The sequence below is a fragment of the Natator depressus genome, chromosome 11, assembly GCF_965152275.1.
Source record: "Natator depressus isolate rNatDep1 chromosome 11, rNatDep2.hap1, whole genome shotgun sequence".
Classification (NCBI taxonomy): domain Eukaryota; kingdom Metazoa; phylum Chordata; order Testudines; family Cheloniidae; genus Natator; species Natator depressus.
The window spans coordinates 36871611-36897874 of NC_134244.1; the positions used below are offsets into that span (position 1 = coordinate 36871611).

The 26264-nt window shown below is 43.0% G+C and overlaps 1 protein-coding gene and 1 pseudogene across 1 annotated transcript in view; one reads left to right on the forward strand and one right to left on the reverse strand.

Moving 5' to 3' along the window:
- Positions 1-3113: 3113 nt before the first annotated feature.
- On the reverse strand, positions 3114-6712 carry LOC141995834 (myb/SANT-like DNA-binding domain-containing protein 7; annotated as a pseudogene).
- Positions 6713-6745: 33 nt separating this feature from the next.
- Positions 6746-26264, forward strand: part of XIRP2 (xin actin binding repeat containing 2) — a 157936-nt gene continuing 138417 nt past the window's right edge. Inside the window, exon 1 of the mRNA XM_074967494.1 lies at positions 6746-7285. Coding sequence (XP_074823595.1) covers positions 7133-7285 — 153 coding nt within the window. The 5' untranslated portion in view covers positions 6746-7132. The remainder of the gene's footprint in view (positions 7286-26264) is intronic.

Genomic DNA, 26264 nt, shown 5'->3' on the forward strand with positions numbered 1-26264 from the left:
TAATTACACTGCATTTAATACATACTAGATCTCAGTAAGCAATGAATAAAAATAACCTCTCCAAATATTACTACTGTGATGGAACGTGCCCTGAGGCCAAATACTGTGCCCATTGGTGCAGGAGCAGACTCAACCTTTGCCCGGTCCCTGCCCACACTTCATCCACACATTTCTCAGACATATCTATTTGGAACAGAAACCATAGCCCCTGCTCTAGTCATGACAAGGAATCAGGCTAATCCTCAAACTACTTCCACCTATGTCCAGCAGGACTAGCTAATACTCTTTCAGAAAGCCTCAGACAGTATTTTCCAAAATTTAATAACTACCTCCACCACTTTAATCTTTTCCCAATAAACAGGTTGGAACTAAAAGATGTTAAAATGTAACAGCAATGCTCAGTGTCCTGTAAAGATCTAGTATCCTATCCTATCAACTTAGACGCACAGGAAAGCAGATTAAATTAACACTTACTGCCTTACTGCTCTCATGAAGGAGATGCTGCTCTAGGATATGTCTACACTACGAAATTAGGTCGATATTATAAAAGTTGATTTTTAGAAATCAATTTTATACAGTCCATTGCGTATGTCCACACTAAACGCATTAAGTCAATGGAGTGCATCCTCATTACCATGGCTAGCATTGACTTATGGAGCGGTGCACCATGGGCAGCTTTCCTGCAGACTCCGCCGCCCATTGGAATTCTGGGTTAAGCTCCCAATGCCTGATGGGGCAAAAACATTGTCACGGATGGTTTTGGGTACATGTCGTCAGTCACCCCTCCCTCTGTGAAAGCAACGGCAGACAATCGTTTCGCACCTTTTCTCCACGCAGACGCCATACCACGGCAAACATGCAGCCCGCTCAGCTCAACTCATCGATACCGCCGCTGTTGTGTCCTGGGTGCTGCTGGCAGCAGACAGTGCAGTAGGTCTGCTAACCATTGTCATCCACCGCTTCCACTGCAACTCTGCTCTCCTGCAGCTTGGTGGATCTATTCTGGTCCTCCTGGGTGCTGCTAACCGTCATCATACACAGCTTCCGCTGCAACTCTGCTCTGCTGCTATTGTCTCAATAGCGAATTTTTCCATATTGTCTGTCATGGGCTCCCGGATACGTGTGTTCTTCTTCGGGAAGTGTGCGCGGTGCTAACCATTGTCCTCCACCACTTCTGCTGCAACTCTGCTCTCCTGCTCCCATGAATCCACCTTGCAGGTCCTTTCGTTGTTCTCTATAAATATCTATTCTCATGGCATCCGTCTTTAGCCACCGCTTCTGCTGCAACTCTGCTCTCCTGCAGACGCCATACCACAGCAAGCATGGAGTCCTGCAGACGCCATACCACAGCAAGCATGGAGCCCGCTCAGTTCACTGTGGCAGTTATGAGCATTGTAAGCACCTCGAGCATTATCCTGCAGTATGTGCAGAACCAGAACCGAGGTGGGGACAGCAGCGCGGTGACGAGAGTGATGAGGACATGGACACAGACTTCTCTTAAAGCACAGGCCCTGGCAATTTGGACATCCCCTGGTGCCAATGGGGCTGGCTCATGCCGTGGAACGCCAATTCTGGGCCCGGGAAACAAGCACAGACTGGTGGGACTGCATAGTGTTGCAGGTCTCGGATGATTTCCAGTGGCTGAGAACCTTTTGCACTCTCATGGAACTTTCTGACTTGCTTTCCCTTGCCCTGAAGCGCAAGAATACCAAGAGGAGAGCAGCCCTAACAGTTCAGAAGCGAGTGGCGATAGCCCTCTGGAAGCTTGCAACGCCAGTTACCGGTCAGTCGGGAATCAATTTGGAGTGGGCAAATCTACTGTGAGGGCTGCTGTGATCCAAGTAGCCAACGCAATCACTGAGCTGCTGCTATCAAGGGTAGTGACTCTGGGAAATGTGCAGGTCATAGTGGATGGCTTTGCTGCAGTGGGATTTCCTAACTGTGGTGGGGCGATAGACGGAACGCATATCCCTGTCTTGGGACGGACCACCTTGGCAGCCAGTACATAAACCACAAGGGGTACTTTTCAGTGGTGCTGCAAGCACTGGTGCATCACAAGGGACGTTTCACCAACATCAACGTGGGATGGCTGGGAAAGGTACATGACGCTCGCATCCTCAGGAATTCTGGTCTGTTTGAACAGCTGCTGGAAGGGACTTACTTCCCAGACCAGAAAATAGCTGTTGGGGATGTTGAAATGCCTATAGTTCTCCTTGGGGATCCAGCCTACCCCTTAATGCCATGGCTCATGAAGCAATACACAGGCACCCTGGACAGTAGTAAGGATCTGTTCAACTATAGGCTGAGCAAGTGCAGAATGGTGGTAGAATGTGCATTTGGACGGTTAAAAGCACGCTGGCACAGTTTACTGACTTGGTTAGACCTCAGCGAAATCAATATTCCCATTGTTATTGCTTGCTCTGTGCTCCACAATATCTGTGAGAATAAGGGGGAGACGTTTATGTCGGGATGGGAGGTTGAGGCAAATCGCCTGGCAACTGCTTACATGCAGCTAGACACCAGGGCGATTAGAAGAGCACAGCAGGGCATGCTGCGCATCAGAGAAGCTTTGAAAACCAGTTTCATGACTGGCCAGGCTATGGTGTGACAGTTCTGTTTGTTTCTCCTTGATGAAAACCCGCCCCTTTGGTTCACTCTACTTCCCTGTAAGCCAGTGGCCCTCCCCCCTTCGATCACCGCTTGCAGAGGCAATAAAGTCATTGTTGTTTCAAAATCATGCATTCTTTATTAATTCATCACACAAATAGGGGGAAACTGCCAAGGTAGCCCGGGAGGGGTGGGGGAGGAGGGAAGGACAAGGCCACAGCGCACTTCAAAACTTACTGAATGTCAGCCTTCTGTTGCTTGGGCAGTCTTCTGGGGTGGAGTGGTTGGGTGCCCGGTGGGAGCCCCCCCCCGCGTTCTTGGGCATCTGGGTGAGGAGGCTATGGAACTTGGGGAGGAGAGCGGGCGGTTACACAGGGGCTGCAGCGGCAGTCTCTGCTCCTGCTGCCTTTCCTGCAGCTCCACCAGACGCTGGAGCATATCAGTTTGATCCCCCCAGTAGCGTCAGCATTGCATCCTGCCTCCCCACACTGTGTTGCCGCCACCTTTCATCTTGCCTGCCTCTCATCTTGCTCATCCCTCCTGTCCTCGCGTTCATTTTCTGCTTTCCTGGACTCTGACATTGTTTGCCTCCACGCATTCTGCTGAGCTCTTTCAGTGCAGGAGGACTGCATGAGCTCAGAGAACATTTCATTGCGAGTGCGTTTTTTTCGACTTCTTTTCTGTGTTAGCCTCTGGGACAGAGATGATAGGGGGAGCGTTGAAACATTTGCAGCTGCCGGAGGGAAAAAAGGGAGATTAGTCTTTAAAAAGACACATTTTAGAGAACAATGGGTAGACTCTTTCACAGTGAACCAAGCCGTTAACATTACATAGCACACATGCTTTCGGTACAAGGTTGCATTTTGCCTCTTATATTGAGGGCCTGCCAGTTTGGTATGAGAGGTCACACATGCAGGGCCAGTCAACAGAATTCGGCTTGCAGGTAGCCATGATAAGCCACATCTTTCGGCTTCTTCAACCTTCATAACAATGTGGGAATGGTTTCAAACAGCAGCGTCCTCCTTTCCCATACCAAGCACCTGTTGGGTTGGCCATTTAAAAGGAGGGGCTGTACTAGCCGCAAATGCATCCCAAGCCTTCAGGGCAAATTAATCATTAAACATGCTTGCTTTTAAACCATATATTATATTTACAAAGGTACACTCACCAGAAGTGCCTTCTCCGGCTTCATGGTCCGGGAGCCTGCCTTGGGAGTGTTGGGAGGGTATTGGGTTCAGGGTGATAAACAGTTCCTGGCTGTCAGGGAGAATGGTTTCTCCGCTTACCTGCTGTGCGCTATCCTCCTCATCTTCCTCATCCCCAAAATCCTCATGCCTGTTGCATGAGATTCCCCCCTTGCAGGTGTCCATAGACAGGGATGGGGTAGTAGTAGGGGCGCTCCCTAGAATTGCATACAGCTCATCACAGAAGCGGCATGTCTGGGGCTCTGACCTGGAACAGCCGTTTGCCTCTTTGGTTTTTTGGTAGGCTTGCCTGACCTCCTTAATTTTCACGCGGCACTGCTGCGGGTCCCTGTTGTAGCCTCTGTTCATCATGCCCTTGGAGATTTTGGCAAATATATTGGCATTTTGTCTTTTGGAACGGAGTTCTCATAGCACAGATTCATCTCCCCATACAGCAATCAGATCCAGTACCTCCCATTCAGTCCATGCTGGAGCTCTTTTGCGATTTTGGGACTGCATGGTCACCTGTGCTGATGAGCTCGCCACACTAGCCAAACAGGAAATTAAATTCAAAAGTTCCTGGGGCTTTTCCTGTGTTCCTGGCTAGTGCATCTGAGTTGAAAGTGCTGTCCAGAGCGGTCACAATGGAGCACTCTGGGATAGCTCCCAGAGGCCAATACTGTCGAATTGCATCCACACTACCCCAAATTTGACCTGGCAATGTCGATTTCAGCACTAATCCCCTCGTCGGGAAGGAGTACAGAAATTGATTTTAAGAGCCCTTTAAGTCGACAAAAAGTGGCTTCGTTGTGTGGACGGGTGCAGGGTTAAATCGATCTAACACTGCTAAATTCGACCTAAACTTGTAGTGTAGACCAGGGCTTAGACTCAGCCATTTTATACTGTCAGTTGTCACTTGCTGCTCTTAACTCAATCATCTAAAATATAGGACAGTCCCTGTTTGATCTTTACTTGACCTGTACTCTTTAAAAGGAAAAGATATAACTTTCTTTTTATTTATTTATAGTACATAGTGACTTCAGTACTTTGGCTGAACATGCATTCATTGATATATTTAGTAAAATGTATCTTTGTTGATCATTCATTGGTTGTACTAATTTAGAAAGATAGCGTTTAGTGACTCATGTCCATTTCTCATAGGGTCTTTGAGCTAAGTTTGTAGTAACAGTGTCACTATCTGAGATATATTTAATTACACATTGCTTGCCCACCCCCTATGTAAACTTATAGAACTTCAGATATTCCAACAGCAATGAGTTCAACAGGAAATTATTAGACAAATGGAACAAATAGGTATAATCTTTTTAATTTCTCCTTTCAATCTGCAGAGCAGGCATGAAGTTGTACATATTTTTCAACTACCTTTCTCTGTTCAAGTAACACCCTCCCAGCCACAGATGCAGTAACTGGCAAATTGAAAGTTCATAGTGGTCTGTGTCTCTGGCAGTTCTAACTGTATGTACAGTGAAAAGTAAAAGTTCTCTTGACTAAAGATGCATCCTATATTAACATGGACAGTGGCCTTGAGTTGACTCTCTTATTAACCATCCTGATGAGATCACCATCATCAGTTGTGACAGTTAATAAGACACCTTTTACATCCCTCCTACCCCATTACAAAACTACTGAAATATAAAAGGGACATCTTCACCTTTGTGGGTCCAAATTAATGCACCTTGCACTCAACTATGGCTATAGGGGCAGAGGTACCAAAGAGGAGAAGGGCCTCTTTTAAAGTGTGTAGTAGGGCTCTATCCAAGTCTTGCCAGTGGTGTCTGCCAAGGAGAGACATGGCTCTAGATGAATTTAGTATTGCAGTTTTTCAGCCTAGATCGTGCAGAAATAGGAATCCAGCCCAGAGTAGCCCTCTTACTCATTAAAATATTGAGGTCTGCATTTCTTTTAGCAAGTCTCTAGTGCTAAATTTTTAATGAACTTGCGTACAAAGGTTTTGTACTTCTTTTGTTCAAGCTAAATTCCAGCTACTGACCAGTCAGGCCTCGCATGAACAAAAATGGTCCTTCTTTTCCCAAATCCATCGGAGCTGGACAATTCCTTCTGTTCTGCGGGAAAGTAATGCCTTTTTTTTTTTTAAGAAACTGCCTGTTATTCAATGGAATTCACAGTGTTGGGTAGGAAATCCTCCACAGGAGAGGGAGACTTTTAAGGCACAAGATCTGTTTGGTTGCAAAAATTGCACCACTGGTGTCTAGTCATCTCCAGGCACTTGTGTACACCCCATTCTTCTAGCAAGTTCAGCTATATACATTTGGGATTTTAATTTACTGTATCTTAAACAGTCCTGGATAGTTATCCAAATCCAATGTGTAAATAACTGCTTTCTAATATTTAGTGGCTGATATCTCTGCATCATTCTAGGGTATTTATGAAAGCACAGGTGGCTTTGGTCAATGGAAGTGAGGACCCTCAATACCTTTGTGAATGTGGGCTGACTGAAAGATTTGTTTGCAGATGGGACTCCATTCAGAGTGGTTGCACCACAGTGAAAAATAATGTTACTTATTTTCAAGTGATGTGTTTATGATAGGGCTTTGTTCTAGACCAGGAAATCTTGGAAGTGCTCCAGATCATGAACCTGAGCAATATTTGTTTTTAGAGTTGAGCTTATTAGTGATGCTTTTCCCAGCATTTAACAATAAGGAGTTTCCACATAACAGTTCTTCAGTGGCTCTGTGCTGCATCTAAGGAAATGAGGGGCAATAGGCTTTTCCTGCGCCTGTTTCCTGCAGGCTGGGACCTTTCTTTCCCTTGGGAAGTTGCTTATGTCATTGACCGTCTGACGCTGCACTTCCAACGCCTACCCTCCTCCAAAGGACAGTTCCCAGGGCGTTCTCGGCTGACCTGACCTTCGGGGCGCAGAGCAGCCTGGGCTGGACCATGTCTGGCTGCGCCTGTGGGGTCCCACCACACGCCAGGCTCCCGGGCTAGGCGCGGACCTGGGGCGGGCAGGTGTGTCCTTCACGCGTTGGTGCCAAGTGTTTTGACCCCGCCGCGTGGTGCTTTTGCAGGGCGCCCTGGAGCTGGCGAAGTTCCCGATCCAGAAGGGCTCCCTGGAGCGCCTCAAGCAGCAGTGGGAGTCGGGCGATGCGCTGAGGGCCGGTCCCCGGGGGGGCTCCGCGGGAGGCCGCCGCCGCAGGCGCTCGCAAACCCCGGAGGGGAGGAGAGCTTGCCCCGCGCCAGCAGCGGCCGCCGCCGCCGCCCTGCGGGAGGAGGAGACCAGAGCAGCTGCAGCTGGCGGCCAAGAGGGGCGAGTTCAGAGCCGGCCGCCGGATAAGAGCCGCGGCGGCGGCAGCAGCGCCATGGAGAAAGCGCCGCAGGCCAGCGTGGGGGCTGAAGTGGCCAAGGAGGAGCCCCGGGACGGCCGCCGCAGGCTAGAGCGCTTCCCCATCCCCTGGGAGGAGCTGAGGAGCAGGTTTGAGGCCCCCAGCGGCGCGGCAGCGGGAGTCAGGCAGGTAAGAGCCACCGGCCGGTGCCAGACACCGCGCATCCCCTCTCCCCCCTGAGCCAGGCCAGGGCCTGCCGCTGAACTCAAGCGAGGGCTGCACACACTAGTCCAAGCCTGCTTCTTCCCAGCTGCTTGATCGGCCCATAGTCCAAGTAATGGAAGGAGACAGCCACCAAGACCCAAGGGCACTGACCTGGGCCCCGGGGGACTAGAGTAAAGGACTTCACAGAGGCCGTTCTTCTTCCATCTTGCATGTGACCTTTCCCCCTTGTGGCTGAAGGTACCTAAGGTCTCAGACCTCTGCCTTGCCTCTATGCACAGCACAGGGATGGAGGAAGAGCTCGAACTCTAATTGATTCTGCCATGTTGAGTCCAAACCTGAACATTAGTATTGTCTGTGTGTCAGAGGGGGATGGAGCAGTGGCCAAAAACTCAGCAAGGAAAAGGGGGGGGGGGGAAATGAGGTGATAGAACATGAAGCATTTTATTAAATTAAGGTAAGATCAATGAGTACACTAAAGCATCGATAGGGTACAGTTAGGATCTCTGATGTATTATGTGAATTCATTGTGTGAAGCAATGTTAATGCTAGCATCTACAGTATAGATATGAAAAGTTATTGGGAAAAGTTACTAAGGATGCTCAGTTACATTGTTAACTTGGCAATTTTATTTATAGAATAGAATTTGTCTTAATTAGCTCCTTTGCTACTCTAGGTGTCCCTTGGTGCTTTACAATAATAAGTTAGATAGGCAGTACAGGGACTGTGTAGCAAATGAGGTAGGCACTGTGCATTCAACAATAGTTCACACGCTACCTTGCTCTTTAATGACTTTTACTGAAAGAAAGAATATGGGCTGTTTGAGAGGGTTTTTTTCAAGTAGTTCCATGAGATCTTTACTTCCCACCTGGACAGCCAATGAATTCTTTTAGTAATACCTCGCTCTCATCTGTAGATCTCAAAGCGCTTTACAAAGGTCAGTATCATTAGTCCCATTTAACAGAGAAGTGAAGTGACTTTCCCAAGGTTCTGGACAAATTAGGAATCTGGAATCAGAAAAAGATTTTCAGCTTTTCCAACCAGAACAGAAAACAAACAAAGTCACTCTGTGACAGAGAGAATGTGTTTTAACACAGTTAAATTAAAAGAAAGACTTAAAGGTGGTGGGGAGAGAAGGCTGGGTCTGTATTTGGAGAGTTGGAGAAAGTATGTGCCATATGTTGGTGGTTACTATCACTACAGACATGAAATAAAGGTCACTTAACAGAACTATTAATGCAAATAGTCCAGCATATGTATTATAGTTTCCTTCTCATAGAGTTTTCATATATCAGTTTTAAAATTAAAAAAAAAGAAAAACAAATATGTTTAGTGAAGAACATAAGAACGGCCACACTGGGTCAGACCAAAGGTCCACCTATCCCAGTATTCTGTCTTCTGACAATGGCCAATGCCAGGTGCCCCAGAGGGAATGAACGGGTAATCATCAAGTGATCCATTCCCTGTTGCTCATTCCCAGTTTCTGGCAAACAGAGGCTAGGGACACCATTCCTGCCCATCCTGGTTAGTTGCCTTCTTGATGTGTGTATGCTACTTAGACATCAAGTCTGAACAACCAGGCTTTGTGGAGATTAAGTGTGCAGATGTTTGGGGCTGGGGACTAAAATCCACCCCATAACTACTGCCTCAGCCTATATGGATATTAGGTGAAGTATATGCTGCAGGCCCTGGGGTGTTAGGTCTACTAAAGCTGCATGATGACTGGTCCGAGATCCATCCCTGATTGTACTCCAGTGACACCTTTTTTACCAGACTGTGCCTAGACTAGTGCAGAAAATCTTATGTCTCTCTTCTGTGGTGAGTTTCACCCAAAGGAAGAGTAAATCTATACAGTCAACATAATGTAGAGCACATATTATAAGCCATCTTCTGTAATTAGAGATAAAAACTAGATTTTCCAAATAGTTATGTTTAATTGTATTTAATAATTTATCAGAATAGGGAATACTTTTGTTATTGCTGAAGTCAGTGGAAGTTTTATCTGTGAAAGCATATGCTTCCTTCAATTATCACAGAATGGAAAGATTCAGAAAGGCCCTTATCCCACTGTTGGACAATCAAGGAGGAGAATGATGGCTAATATATGTTCCCCATTCCTTCTGCTGCAAGAATGTGATATTCTGCTTCACTTGGTGGAAGGAACCAGTAACAGTTTCTGCCGCTAGCATGCTCTTTTTCTTACACTGCTGTGCCAAACAGCAATAACTATCTTATGGTTTTCAGAGACCATGGAGAGATGGGTGGTACAGGGCTGATATGCCAGTGGGAATATATGCTATAAATTGTCCTCCTATTGCTGAGGAAAGAGGATGGGCTGGAAGGCGCAGAGGTATGCAGGGTTGGGGAGAGTATTTGTTTGGTTTGAGATTTGCTTGGTCTTCCCTGGTTTCAGAGTAGCAGCCGTGTTAGTCTGTATCCGCAAAAAGAAAAGGAGTACTTATGGCACCTTAGAGACTAACAAATTTATTTGAGCATAAGCTTTTGTGAGCTACAGTTCACTTCATTGGATGCAAGCAGTGGAAAATACAGTGGGGAGATTTATATACACAGAGAACATGAAACAATGGGTGTTACCGTACAGACTGTAACAAGAGTGATCAGGTAAGGTGAGCTATTACCAGCAGGAGAGAGGGGGGAGGAGGCGGGAAGGGGGGGGAAACCTTTTGTAGTGATAATCAAGGTGGGCCATTTCCAGCAGTTGACAAGATCGTGTGAGGAACAGTGGGAGTGCGGGGGGGGGGGGGGGAATAAACATGGGGAAATAGTGTTACTTTGTGTAATGAAACATCCACTCCCAGTCTTTGTCTTCACCCATAACTATTTCACATTTGAGGACAATGTATACCTTCAAATCAGCGGCACTGCTATGGGTACCAGCATGGCCCCACAGTATGCCAACATTTTTATGGCTGACTTAGAACAACGCTTCCTCAGCTCTCGTCCCCTAATGCCCCTACTCTACTAGTGCTACATTGATGACATCTTCAACATCTGGATGTGTGGAAAAGAAGCCCTTGAGGAATTCCACCATGATTTCAACAATTTCCATCCCACCATCAACCTCAGCCTGGACCAGTCCACACAAGAGATCCACTTCCTAGACACTACAGTGCTAATAAGCGATGGTCACATAAACACCACCCTATACCGGAAACCTACTGACTGCTATGCCTACCTACATGCCTCCAGCTTTCATCCAGACCACACCACATGATCCATTGTCTATAGCCAAGCTCTATGATAGAACCACATTTGCCCCAACCCCTCAGACAGAGACAAACACCTACAAGATCTCGATCAAGCGTTCTTACAACTACAATACCCACCTGCTGAAGTGAAGAAACAGATTGACAGAGCCAGAAGAGTACCCAGAAGTTACCTACTACAGGACAGGCCCAACAAAGAAAATAACAGAATGCCACTAGCCATCACCTTCAGCCCCCAACTAAAACCTCTCCAGCGCATCATCAAGGATCTACAACCTATCCTGAATGAGACCCATTACTCTCACAGATCTTGGGAGACAGGCCAGTCCTTGCTTACATACAGCCCCCCAACGTGAAGCAAATACTCACCAGCAGCCACACACCACACAACAAAACCACTAACCCAGGAACCTATCCTTGCAACAAATCCCGTTGCCAAATGTGTCCACATATCTATTCAGGGGACACCATCACAGGGCCTAATCACATCAGCCACACTATCAGAGGCTCATTCACCTTCACATCTACCAAAGTGATATATGCCATCATGTGCCAGCAATGCCCCTCTGCCACGTACATTGGCCAAACTGGACAGTCTCTACGTAAAAGAATAAATGGACACAAATCAGACATCAAGAATGATAACATTCAAAAGCCAGTCGGAGAACACTTCACTCTCTTTGGTCACTTGATTACAGACCTAAAAGTGGCAATTCTTTAACAAAAAAAACTTCAAAATCAGACTCCAACGAGAGACTGCTGAATTGGAATTAATTTGCAAACTGGAAACAATTAACTTAGGCTTGAATAGAGACTGGGAGTGGATGTGTCATTACACATAGTAAAACTATTTCCCCATGTTTATTTCCCCTCCCCCACCACTGTTCCTCAGACGTTCTTGTCAACTGCTGGAAATGGCCCACCTTGATTATCACTACAAAAGGTTTCCCCCTCTTCCCCCCACCCCGCTCTCCTGCTAATAATAGCTCATCTTACCTGATCACTCTTGTTACAGTCTGTATGGTAACACCCATTGTTTCATGTTCTCTGTGTATATAAAATCTCCCCACTGTATTTTCCACTACATGCATCCGATGAAGTGAGCTGTAGCTCATGAAAGCTTATGCTCAAATAAATTTGTTAGTCTCTAAGGTGCCACAAGTACTCCTTTTCTTTTTTCTTGGTCTTCCCTGTTTGTTTCCCTGATCACGGGCTGATACCAGAGAGTCTAGCTGATGTCAAGCCATTCATGACTGGAAGATATCATAAATTAGTAGTTCTTGATGTGCTGTGCATCTTAGAAGGCATGTGTTTTCCTTATGTACACTTTTGTGTGTGAATGGGAAGCATCTGACCCTGATTAATGGCTGTAGGAATTGGCTCTTACACAAATCTGTTTCTAGTTAGGGTCCTTAAACCAGCAGATATGAGTTTACTGTACAAAGTTCATTTATTTCCTTTTACACAAACAACAGGCTTATGAAAAAAGGGGATAGGAGACACCAATGCCAGTAAGAACAAATCCATGCACAGATTTTATACTGTTTGAATGGTCAATAAGTGAGCTGTAGCTCACGAAAGCTCATGCTCAAATAAATTGGTTAGTCTCTAAGGTGCCACAAGTACTCCTTTTCTTTTTGCGAATACAGACTAACACGGCTGTTACTCTGAAACTAAACATCAGTCACTTAAAGGAAATATAAAAGCATTGTGAAATCTACGTGTAAAGAAGACCAGCAAAAATATCCAGGAAAGTGAAAAGTGTTGGCTCAAACAACTTGCATAGTGACAGTGGTTTATTCATAGTATCTTGAAAAAGCTGGGGTGAGTATTTGATACTCTTGATTTTCTAAAATAATAAAAAATGAAAGTTGAGGCATTGTTGCAGGTAAAGAGTTACAAAACACAGCAGTCACAATGTTAAGGAAGAGGGAAGGAACTGATCTGGTAAAAGAGGGAATTTTAGGCACATTAAATATAAGTAATGGACAAATTTTCAAACATGATTGCTTGAAGTTAGGTACCTAGATCAATATTTTGGCACGTAGACCAGATTAGTCTGTTTTTCAAAGTAATGACCACCAGCAACTCTGACTGATTTCAATAGGAGTGGCAAGTAATTAGAACCTCTGAAAATCAGGCCACATCAAATTAGGTACCTAAATCTGGATCTAGGTTCCTAACTTTGGGCATCATACTTTTCAAGGCCATCACTGGGTCAGCACCCAGTGACATCAGCAACCACATTTCCATTCATGAGCCAGCAAGACGCTATGCTCCTCTAGGACAATACAGCCAGCCATCAAAAGTCAGGGTGAAGCACGTAAGAGCTGGAGACAAATTGTTTTTGGTCAGGCGGGTTAGTCTTTGAAACATACTTCCAGAGGACATCAGACTAATTTGGAGTCTGACCACTTTCTGGTAATACTGCAAAAAACTCTCCCTCTTTGACAAAACTTTCCTACCATAGACAAAATAATATGGGAAGGGCAAAAGAGAAAAAAGACCCACATACACATAGGGCCTAAGAATATAGTCATCTACCAGGGAAGGGAGACGAACAGAAGACTCATGAAGTCCACTAGGGACCTCACCAATCAGACCTAATTGATTTGGGAAGTGCTTAGATGGTGCACTGAGGCAGAAAATTTTGACCAATATCTTCAAGCTATATTTCATATACTTTAATTTTTTCTGTTGGAGTTATTTGGGTTAGGATCATTTTTAAATTAGAGCCTTGCAACCTGACCTGAACTCAGTGGGACCCAAACTAAAAGTGGCTGCTTTGGTTGAGTCAGAAAACAATCTGACCCTCTTGGGCTCAGGTCAAGTAGTTGTACCTCCTCCTCCTCCTGCCCATGTGGTTGGAGTGGGTGTGGCTGTGTGCCCCACTTGTGCTAGTTGCATCTACCTTGCTGTGCAGTGTGTGTGTTGCATAGGGAGCGTGCCAACGAGTTACAGAACCTTTCGTTCTGCAGCACACACAGTGAAGAGAGGTGCTTGTGGCTGGCAGGAGCGGGGCACACAGACACCACTGCACCAATCCCGCAGGCACAGAGCGTGGGAAGTCTCGACTAGGTTGAGCCCCAAGGATGAGATGGCGGCAGTGTCACTCACAGAGTTTTAGGGGGAAGCATCATGTCTGAAAAGGTCTTGACATTCTTGGGTCACCTATGCCCAGGTTGGGTTTGTGTCCAGATCGGGCTTTAAAATTAGGCCCGAGCAGACCTCTAATTTGAGTGGTGAATAAGTGGTACCATTTGCCAGCCTGACAACTCTGTTATATAATCTAGTTTGCAAGAGTTTCTGTCTGTCTAGTGCTTTATTTTTGTTGGGAAAGACATTATGGACTGATGGCAGAATTCCCAAGCAAAAATATTTACATACTCTTTAAAACTTTGAAAGGCAACTGCAATCCCATCTCATTTAACATGTCAAATTGATGTACAAGAATTTGAAATGAAATGCCAGCCACCAGACAAAGATATAAAGCAATACTGACTTTCTTTCAGCTGAGAAAGCTGCTGTCAGTCCATGCACTGGTTTTCACTGACATAACAAGGCAGGCTGGGGCAAATCAAACTTTCTTTGCAAGCACATTTCCTCCCCATGTCCATTCATGGACTAGGGGTGAACATATTGAGAAAGAAGTCAGGATTTCTTTAAAACGCTTTATGAAGATGCGAGTTTCTTCAGAAAATATCAAATGCTATCGCTCCATTTGTGCACAGATCTGAAGTGTCACATCCTAAATAAGAAAAAAAAAAGAGTGGATCTATCACCTTTCAATGAACACCCATCATAGTTAGGTACTTGCATCAAAGGGAAGATATATGCCTAAATATTTGTGCAGTAGTGATTCATGGATTTTAAGGGCAGAAGGAACCTTTATGAACATCTAGTCTTAACTTTGTAATTATGGCCCTATTGATATTTGTTTGTCCTAATGTAATACCTTTAAAATATGTAAATGGCTAATACATTTTTCTTCTTAAACCAAAAAGGATTCTCCTACGTAGTCCTTTCTTCATGTTTAATGGATAGAACTCACTGGGTTTCAGACACCTGAAAGTCATTCAAGCTCCATTAATGTTTCTTCTCTCTGGAAGTTACTGAATATCAATGATTTATGACACTTAATAGTGTGCTAACTTGTTTTATGTCAATGTAAGTCATTTAGGGTACGTCATGAGATAAATTGCTGTGAAGTGTGGCCATGCATCATGCATATTTTTGAGGAGGTAGAAAACAGTTAAAAAATGCAAGTTTGAGTGTAATTTAATCAAATGCCTACTCTGCACCAAACCTAGGTATGTGTGAGCACTTTCATACTGGCAAAGGCAATAAGAAGAAAACATAACATCTCATACAACTAGCTGTATAATTAAGGCTGTCTGACATTCCATTTAAAATATTTTCAGGTTTTTATAGTTCATTTATTCATGTGTCAGTCCAAAAAGAGAATTCACTGTAATTCCCCCAATTTATATATGTAAACCAGAAACTGCTCTTTAGAAGTGATCACTATATTGTGGATGTCCTTTTTTTTCCCTGAATATTTACAACAACTAGCAGGCAGGCAGGATTTAAACAGGTAGCAATAAACTACTCTCAAATTACTTTTGGAGACTTCTTTTTGTATTTGACACAGGTAACAAAAGACACCTTCAGGGGGTTGACAATGACTCTATAAATTAATAGACTATCTACACCCCATGGACAACATTTTCAAAAGCATTTCTGCTGACATATGTAATTTATACAATTCTCTAACTTCCTTCATCCTTTATTACTGAGGGAAATTTTACTCCTGGGGGAATTCTGCATCACTGCACATGCACAGAATTCATGTCCCCCACAGATTTCTTTGCTTCCCTGCAGAAAAATGACTTCTGACGGGGAAACAAAGGGAAGTTGCATGAGCAGTCATGCGCCCCTCCCTGGCAGCGCAGGCAGATCGGTTCGGGCACCCAGAGCAGCCTGTAGAGACATAAATCATTGCCGGGGGGAAGCTGGGGGAGAGAAATGGGTATTGTGAATGTGTGAGAGAAAGAGAGAGACACTCTGTCCCTCTCACTTTCTATTGTGGCATGCTTGGTGTGGAGGGGAAGAGCTTCGTGGTGTTTCTGAGGAGATAAGCATGGGGCAGGCTCTGTCCTCTCAGACAGAGCAGAATGTAGCAGCTTGCCTGCTTAGTGAATTGTTCCCATTGTTTTTGTGAATTCCCCCAGGAGTATAAAACAGATGTAAAAGTTTTATGGCTCCTTTAGATTGCCAGACTGGTGTAAAGGACACTAGGGCCTTATAAATTCTTATGGTCCTTTAGTGATTAGAACTGGTCTAAATTTTTGAACTGAAAATTTCCTATCAAAATGTGCTCCATGAACTGTTTGCTTCTGACCTTTCTGGAGATGGTCAGTAGCCAATATAAATTGTGAATTTGATTCCCCAGCCTTCACTTACTTTTCAGTTGCCTATGATTAAGGCTCCGTGTTTGTCACGGAGGTCACTGAAGTCACGGATTCTGTGACATTCCGTCACCTCCGTGAATTCTACAGCAGCCTGTTGTGGATGGTCGAACCAGGGCTTGGGGCGGAGTGGAGGCAGCACCTGGAGCTAGGAGCTGTAGGTCGCTGCTTCCCAGGAGCCGGAGTCTGCCCCAGCCCCACCCCATCCCCGAGCACCTGCGGTGCCCCCCCGTCCACCCTTCAGCACCCCGGGAACCCCTCCACCCTGGCCATCCCCCAAGTTTTAGTTAGGGGTATATAGTAAAAGTCATGGACAGGTCATGGGCTGTGAATTTTTGTTTACTGCCCATGACCGGTCTATGACTTTTATTGAAAATACCCGTGACTAAAACGTAGCCTTACCTATGATGCAACATTAAGCATATGGCTGCATATATTTGTTGACGAATAACTAGAAATAAAGGGTCAAACCTAACTACATTACTTTTAGGCAAGGGGGTTAGGAGATTTCTTCCAATGCTCCCCACTCCCATTCTTCATTTATTGTATTTAGTTTAAATAAATTACCAAAATAATTGAAACCAGTGTGATTATATTGTGTTACTTTGACAAATAAAAGATGTAGAATTTTGCAGAATTTTAAAATATTGTGCACAGAATTTTCAATTTTTTGGCACAGAATTCCCCCAGCAGTAAAATTTGTACAAGACTGCATTCTTTGTTTATCAGCCCCTGTTACTTTCCACCTGAAGTCTTAATTCTGTTTGTGACATCACAATAAGTTTTTTGATATTTTTAAGACTGTTGTCTTCAAGTGAGGAATAAGCAGATCAGATAAACACAAGAAAAAAAGACACCCAAAAGATACTATTAATAATAAAGAATGAGGGGAAACTGCTATAGGAAATATGGTATCTGAGGAGAATGGCTTCCAGATAGAATGCTTTTAAAAGTTTTCCCAGAGGCACCCAAGAGGTCTAAAGGAAATGAGAACTATACGATTAAAGACTACTTACTGCAAGCCATTTTCAATAACCTTGTATCCCACCTGGATTTCTCAGTTGAGCAGCCTGAGAGACTAATTACCGATGCTGCATGGATTTCAGAGGAACACTTTTAGAGTCCCAACTCATGCAACTGTTTTGAAATAAATGAATTTTTTAACAATAGATACGCTTACATCAGAAATGAATAATTCCAGTGTAAAAATACGAAAATTATTCCTGGTATTGCACTGGTTTTTAAAAAGCAGTATTTCCAAGCTAAAGGTAACCAAACAAAAACAGTAAAGCTCAGTTTACATATTGAAAGATTTATTTTGATTAAAAGAATTTAGATTTTTTTACATGTTAATTTAGAAACTTCTCTATAATAGTATGGTCAGTATTGTTGCTAGGTTACACTATGGTTCAAATTAAATGAAGATCAAATAATGTCTGTTTCTTAATTAAGTATTTAGTGGATCAATGGAAGATTATTAGATTTAAAGCACAACCACGGCATACAGATTCAGGTTATCCATTTTTGTAACTGAATGCAGCACAGTACTCACACTACATGTCTGCTCCATTCTTGTGAGGAGTCAGAAAGGACCAAGGGCCAGAGTCTCAGCTGGTGTAAATTGAATTAACTGGAGCTATGACTCTAGATCCAGGTATTGGGGAAACAGCAACTGTCTCTTGTTCTGCCTCATAATACCAAGAATGAAGCAGTCACAGAAATGCTACTAACGAACTAAAATGCAGCTGTCACAATCCTACTGTCACATTTTGGGGGTGCAGTCCAGACAAGTGAGAGGTTGTATCACTGCTTGTCCTGTGACCTGACTACCTTAAAATGCTCTGCTGCTCTAGCTCCCTTTCTGGATGCTCCCAGCCAGCATAGTGTCATGCACTGAGTGTCTGTGTGTTGAGCACCCTGATTCAGCAACTCTGACTCCAGCAGCCTGTTTGTTATATCACATACACAGAGGTCTGCACCAGCCATGGTTACTACTAGTCAAGTGACCCCAACACACTTCCAGTCCTGAATGTCCCCAAACCATCTGCCCTAAAATGTCCAACTCTCTCCTGGAACAGTCACTCCTGCTCTACCTCATGCTCTGCAGATGTGGTTGGGCGGGGTCGCTTGGGCCCAGAATTGCTCTTTAACCCCTTCAGTTCCACGTGGAGTTTGTACACCTCGCCATACTTTACAAAACACCTATTAGATACAGATTATAACATAAGTGAATTGGGATACACTGAACTGGTCAGGGCAGCTGAAACTTCAATGAGCCCCTTGCCATCTGGCGCTTGGGATGCTCTTAGGGTCCACACCCACCAAAGGTTTTCCTTTAACAATTTTAAGGTTCTTATTTGTGGTGTATATAAAGGCAATAAAGACAGAGCAGGATTCTCTTATATTATAATGGAAATTTCTGTCTGGATTGTTGTGGATAATGAAAATGAACATTTTTCTCTGTGTTTGGATGGCCTAAGCTGTTTTTGTCTGGTGGTTGTTTTGCAGTAAGTGTGTGTTTTATTTATTCCTAAATTTATAGATTTCTCCATTTTTGGTTTAAAATGTTGTTTTACATGAAACTACATGATTCACAGAAATAATGACCTGTCTGCACTTAGTAACAAACCCAGACCCCACCTTTGTGTCCAAGGTGATCCCCCTGGCAGCAGAACCAGGGTGGTTATGCTGTACAAGTGGTGGGATAGACACAGAGGAGTAAGCCCTAATAGTTGTGCTCTATACTTGTGTGGCAGTGGGCAGGTGGTAGCAGAAAAATAGTCATAGATAGAGCATAGCTGTTCACATCTGGGAGCATGTTACTCTGATTACTTCCTCCTATTCCATGTGTTGGCCCCATTTCTGGAAATCAGGCCACTGGCCTCTGTGCCTTCCCAATGTAAAGCACCTAACTGGAAAGTAAAGCGCCAAAATCATTTGCCAAACCCAGTTCTCCAACAGAGTAAGTTACTATGTGATCCAGTAAAGTAACAAAATTACATCTTGGTAATCCAGACACAAGGTAGGCAAACAGCACCTGCATTTTATGATCACTCTCACATGGACATCGTTATCCATTTTTAATGGCAAGAGACTATGAGTTAGTTTCCCAACTGCCTTCTTTTATTAGTATCTACTACTTAATAGCAATGAGAGAGCTTTATTCAGATGGACTTTCACTTTACTATTCATATAAAAATGCTTTCCAAAAAGAGAGGTAGAGGATACTGAGATGATGATTTCTAGAGATCGGTTTGGGCAGCCATGTTTTGAGAAAGACTCATTCATTATGTTCTGCCTTTCCAGTGACATAATAAAAACTTCCTTTTGGTTTTGGTTGCAGATTCAAGACTTATAGGAATATGGAGTGTTTTACTCATTCCACATCATTACTGCTATTTCTGACATTATCAAGTTAAAAATACACCTCATTTTCCTCTTTGAATATTTTTGCTTTGCCTTTAGGAATAGGAGATGAAGAAATGCCAACTTTAACAAGATGATAAGCTATTTAGGAGTATGAAATAACTAGCTTTCAGCATAGTTATGATTTGTATAGGAGCATGCATTTAGCTAGCCTCCAGCATTACCAAGACTTCATGCATGTAGGAGCATGTGGCAAGATTGCCAGGGACAAGAACATTTGATCTAAGGTCCTCTCAGTTTACCAGTATTCTTTATTTATATATTGTGCTCAAGTATATTTTAAATTCAGGGAGTTATGGTTGAATTTAATGGAGATATTGCATATACAATCCAATCTGCATGCACATTTATTATACATTTTAAAATATTAATTATTACAAATGAAAAACATAACCGACTTTTACACCTTTGGTTTCGTTTCTTCTCTTTCCTTTTTTTCCTTTCACTCCCTAGACTTCTCTTTCTCCCCTCCATCTTTTCCAGTGCATTTCCATTCAGTCCAATTTTTCCTCCTCCTATCTCCCCCTTTTTTGCTTGTGTTGTGTTCTCAATTCCTTGTCCCAAGTTTTTTCACAAGAATCCCTGTGTCGGTCTTTGCTTTCTTCTTTCTCACCTTACCCATCCCTATGAGTTTTTCCCCTTTTCCTCTTCTCTCCCTTTCGTCACCCCCAATTTCTCACTTTTTCTCTTTTCTAAAGTACTCCTCCCTCTCTTTTTCCCTCATTGCTTCTGTTTTCTTCAGTATAGTCTGTCTCTACTGGCTGCACACATCTGTTATGTATTGGCTACCACCCCCTCTCCTCCATCATATTTTCAAAGCCAAGAACTTGGAGAATTTTGTGGCAGCATTTTTTAGAGTCGTGTAATATTCATACCATTTTTTCCGAGCAAACATATGCTTGTCTCATTACTGCCAGTTACTGACTCAACAGTGACATGTGCATATTTCTCAGGGTGGAGGATTTTTTTCCAGTATTTAGTGTTCTGAATGAGTTTATTGGGAAATGCTGAACAAGGGCTAACATCAAGTTTACGCAAAAGAACAGCTTTGACAGCGTTTACAGCTCATCCAACTTTTCTCTTTACTCCAAACACCATTCACCACACTGAACACTCTTTCCACTGCACTGTTTGTTCTTGATAAACACAGAGCAAATTTACTTGGCGTAGCCACATGTCTTGAATCAACATTTTGTATTTTAATCCCTCCTCCCTCAAATTTGGATTGATGAAATAAAAACCAGGACATTTCAGGCATTCTGAAAGAAGTTCCTGGGACACTGTACCATCATATGCAAAACCAGGACATGTGGTCACTTTGTTTCACCTACCAATGCATCATTGCACTTGTCCCCTCCCCCCGCCCCAATCAGCCAATCTTCTATTCCTAGAGCCTAGGGGAAGAATGAAGAGGTGGTGCTAACGAACTGCCAATGGAAGAGATGGGACAGAAAGGGGTAGTTGTTCTGAGGAACGGTTTGTGCAGTGGGTCAGGGGATGTACTGGCACTGGCTGTTGTTGCCATCTATCCCAGAGGGAAGAGCAACCTGAAAGGGGAAAGGCTCACCTTCCCCAAAAGATTGAGGGTTGGATTCAAAAATACCTGGAGCAGCCTCAAACTTGAGAGTCCTCACAGTTTGGTAGCATTTGGATTTGGGATCAGCTTTGACCTGGCTCCTCCCTTTCTGATAGTTAAATGTAAGTGTGCTATAATGTGCTGTTTACTAGCAGGACATTTTTTAAAAAGTGACATGGGAACTTTAGTTTATACCTCAGTGTTCCCTTGAGGCGGACAGAAGAGATGCCAGTTTGATATCTTATTTGAGATGACATGTCTAATATGCAGCACCCAGAGTGACTTAAAGACACAATTTTCTGGCCCAGAAACTAGAGTTCAAAATAATGTATGCTGATCCCCACATAATTCATATACCAGTTCCTTATAGTCAAAAATGCTAAAAAGCCTTTTTATGTGCATACTAAAGTGAAAATCCACCTGAATAAAGCTCTTTCATTTGCACTAGATACTTAATACATTAAGTAGCAAGTATCAGTAAAATAAGATGTAAAACTTAATGGGGTTATTTAGCACTTTAAAGAACACACAAAATATCCCACAGACTATGTTTAACTCATATTCTCAAGTTACTTTAAGGTGGAGGTTTTTTTGGTTATCAGTAGTAGCCCTAGCAGTTAGTCACTTTTAGTAGGAACAGGAAAAAGGTTTATTTTGCTGTAAGGCAGTAAAACTCAGTATTGCAAGCTCTACAATTCTTGCAGGAGTAAACAGTTTCTTGTTTCTTTTAAAATCTATTTGGAATGGAGAGCTTCTTTTAAAGTGGGAAAAAATAATTCTCAGCACTTTATACAGCGTTCCTCTTCCATAGAGTTCAAAGCGCTTTACTCAAAGCATGATTACCAAGGTCATGCTGCAAGTCATTTTCAAGGATGGGAATAGAACTCAGGTCTCATGCCTTTAGTGTGTGTGTGTGTGTGTGTGTGTGTGTGTGAGAGAGAGAGAGAGAGTTGGTCTCCTCTGCTGCATCAGTAAAAATATATAGTGAATTTTGTTAGTTCTAGTGCCAAATTCTGTGCTCAGCTGCCTGCTAATGCACTGACTTCACTTGGAGCCTGTAGAATCTGGCCCTAAGTGTTACGATTTCACACTGTGGGTGTATGCCTCTGTGCTAGATGTTCTCAGAATTGAGTATCTCATCCTCTGTAGTATGGTACAGATGGGAGTAAAAGCATTGCAAAGTTGTGAAAACAGAGCTGGGAAGGCATTGTAGAGGGAAAACACAACTATGTAGGATGCTCCACTACTCAACCCCTCCCCATCCTCTGCTGTTTGTTTTCCAGCAGCCCCTCCCTAACTCCATGTAAGCCCTGCTTGATAGCTAAAGGAATCTCTTTGTCTGGACAGTGTGAGGTGGAGAGCATATTCCCTACGCAGCCCTTTGCTAAACCAATGAAACTCATTTAATAACTGCAAGGAGACTGCCACTTTTCCCCAGTAGTAATCACTTGCTTTCTGCAGCTTGCACAGAATATTAGAAGGCAAAGAGTGCACAAGAATTGGAAAATGGCCAAAGTCAGGGTGGGAAATAGCAGTTTTGCAGATGACAAGATATGCAGGAAACGCCCCTGTTCTTCACACAGATCCTCAGGGACTGTATGATAACTAGGGCACGTCCACTGCCTGTTCTGCGTGTCTCTCCATTAACCTGTAACACAAAGTTTGGAGCATGCCATTCCAGAGCCATAGATCCCACAGAATAGCCCCCCTTCTTTTCAGTCATTATTTTCTTCTTTTTCTTTACATGCAAGCTGGGATTTCCACCATTGAGTCACGGAAGTAGACATCAAAAAACTGTGACCTCAATGAGAGTAAGATTGAGCCCCCAAACTCTCTTTTGTTGCTTTGGAGGATTTGTCTCTTTTATGTTTCTTAACATGTGCCATGGGATCAGTGGATATCAAAAATAATGGAAAATAGGCAGAGCTCCCATGAAAGATTGCTCTTTCATAAAAAGTGTCAAATAAGACCATTAGTTTATGCTCCCACCTTTTTAAAACCACTTTCATTTCTGTAGATTTTGTTTAAATTATAGCCTTGGTATCTATCTGAAGCACTAAATAATGAAAAAAAAGTCATTTAATGCAAAAAGTCAAAATAAAATTGTTAGAGAAAATAAGAAAAAAAACTTTTCAGAAAAAAAGAAGTATTAAGTTGCTTTACCACCCATCACACTGCTTAGGACTTGTCTATACAAATGTTTAGTTTGTGGAAAGCTGGGGTGTGAATCTCCCACACTAGCCTGCCACAGTCTAATTGTCCATGTGGACCTGCCATTTACTTCCATTTCAAAGAGGACTCTTCCAGCATTTAGCTGAAATATTCTATCCACAATTATCCCACCCAGGCAAATGTCTTAGAAAATAGGCTTATGTTGTAGCCTTGACACACTGGAATTTACTTCCCCAGGGTTCTGAAAGAGCTGGCGCCCTCACCTGCACATTGAACAGAAAGGGGGGCAGAATGGAATCCTCCATAAGATCATCACTGGGATATATGAGCAACTGTCCAACACCCCTTCTTGGATTTCAGTTAGGAAAGAACAAGACATGTCAGCAAGTGAGTCAACAAAACAAAACAAAACTTACAACCAACAGTATCAAAGGCTTCTGCTAGAGCAGAAAAAGGTCAGTATGGACATTTAAATTGTGTCCATTATCAGAATGAGCTCATCCACCCACAAAACTAGCATAATCTCTGAGCCATACGTATGCCAAAAGCCAGACCACAAAGACTCCAGAAAGTCTGTAGACTCTAAATGACACAAAAACTGTCTCAAAACAACTTTCTAAGTAGTATCACTCAAAGCAAGATTGTGAGAGGCAGAGAGGTACCTGTGCTGCAAGCATTACTGTCAACACATAAAGCAAGGATCTAAAATCTACCTCTCAGAGGGATGCTCTTTCAGAGGGATGCCCTGCTCTTTCAACAAAGATCTTAACCAACAGTGGACTCATAATGTACCTGATATTGACAGTGTGTCATCAAAAAATCCTTGTGTCTCAGGGGATTTCCATTTTGTTGGGGAAGATCTTTTTCAGTGAAAGTAGCTAGACCTTTTGCAAACCCCAAAAAATCCAAACCAAACCGAAATAAAGCACACCAACCAAAAAAACCAGAGCAAGTTACAAATTCTACCTTTGGGAAAAGCAAGAATACATGGAAAAAGCTAAAAAAAAGTACATAAGCTGAGTTTGATCCATGACATTTTCCGGCTTTACATGTAACCTGGAGTCTATGCAAAATATTAATCTAATATATTATTAAAAGGATTCAAAACTGAGACAAGGTGGGTGAGGTAATATCTTTTATTGGACCAACTTCTGTTGGTGAGAGAGGCACACTTTCGAGTTTACACAGAATTGTGCCTCTCTCTTCAACAGAAGCTGGTCCAATAGAAAATATTACCTCACTCACTTTGTCTCTCTAATATCCTGGGACCAACATGGTCAACAACACTGCATTATTTAAAACTGGGCAGTCTACCCAGTTGTCCATCAAATGGCAATGATAGCAGCACCAAATGTAACAGATGGCAATATTTTAATTTGAAAATTGCCTGCAAAGTGTCATCCAGCCATTGAAATGTACAGTTAGTATTTTGGTAGTTAAAAAACATATGCTGCATAAAATTGAAAACTCCTCACACCCAGAGGGACTCATTTCAAATGGGCCCAGCTTCCTGACAGCACTATTTAGAGAGGGGATTCCAACATCTTTTGTCCTTAGCTACTACCTGTACTTGTGACTTAAGCTGAACTGAGGTCAGAGTTCAGTTTCCTTTTTTCCCAGGCATTCAAGAGTGGGAAGTCTGTGGCTATCACATCCAATTCTAGTTATATTATGTAAGATTAAAGTGTATTTGGATACTTTATAAATTAAAGAGAAACAACACAGAATAAACATAGTTAATTTAGTCACTGAAAAAGTTAGCTAACCAGGCTTTGGGCTTATGACTTGTATTCTTACTGTAGTGGCACTATAAAAAGTGGCTTTTCCTGGTACTGCTTGCTCTGGTTTCAAATTTGGGTAAGTGGCAGTGATGCAAGTCACTTTGTACTTTGATGAAATGGGTCTACAGTAGGGATTTGCATCAGTACAATGCCAGAGCAGCTATATTGGTGGACCAGTGATTATAACCAAAGTAGACAAATTACACAGGACTTGATTCAGCAATCCTATGGAACAGGCCCTTCACAGGAGCATTTGCATTGTTCTTGTAATAAAAGCAGGTTGAATGCATGTTAGTTATAAGAGTTATACCCCCAAAATTCCACTCACATATTTAAACAGCAGATATTTATTGTGTATTTTTATTCAATTGACATCTTATTACAATAACAAAATAAAAACACAGTATTATGCTATATGCCATTAATATCATCTGCTCTAGCATATTTCTGCAAGAAGCTGCTTCAGTTCACATCAACCTCTATAATTAAAATCTTTTAACCTCTACATTGAGAGTGTGAACTCCCAGAAATAAACAAGCAGACCACAAGCAAATAGGATTATTCATCCATAAAGTACATTAATGTCCATGTAAACCATTTAGACTTGTCAAAGTTCTTTAACCTTGTCTAAAAAGCTCCAATTTTGGCTAAAACACCACAAGCTCATGTAAAATATTAACTGAGAAGGACAAACCTGTTAAATGCTTAAAGTAGCCAGTATTAATTTGTAATAAAATAGGACATAAAATACCAAAAAACACAACAGAGCAAGCCACTTTCCCAGGAAAAAGAGTTTCTGTTGATCACAGAGAAACAAAAAGGAAATACAAAAATGTAACGTAATAATATTCTCAGTTTGGGGTTTCTTACTGAGACTCAGAACCTAACTCAGAGAACAGTCCTCCTCAAGGCAGTCTCTCCCCCTGTTTTTTTCCTGGAGGACCTGCTTTTATGGGCTGTACCTATAGCACCGGTATGAGCCTGATTTGCTCACCAGGACAGAGTTGGGCCTCTGCCACCTGTCACATCACTAGTCTGTACCTAACCATTTCTCAGGCAACGGTTCCACTCCCATTGACACCAAGACAAGCATTGCCTAAGACAGCCCAGGACTGGGTATGTACTGCAGGATTGGGCCATTTAACAACACAATTAGATCGCATTTAAAATGAATCTTCAGATAGGAGTTTATTTGTTTATCTACATATGTAGCCTTTGTATTTGTAGCATCTGAGCACCCTCCAAATTAATAAAAGAACACCAACAAACAAAACTCTTCTCCCTTCTACAGGAGTA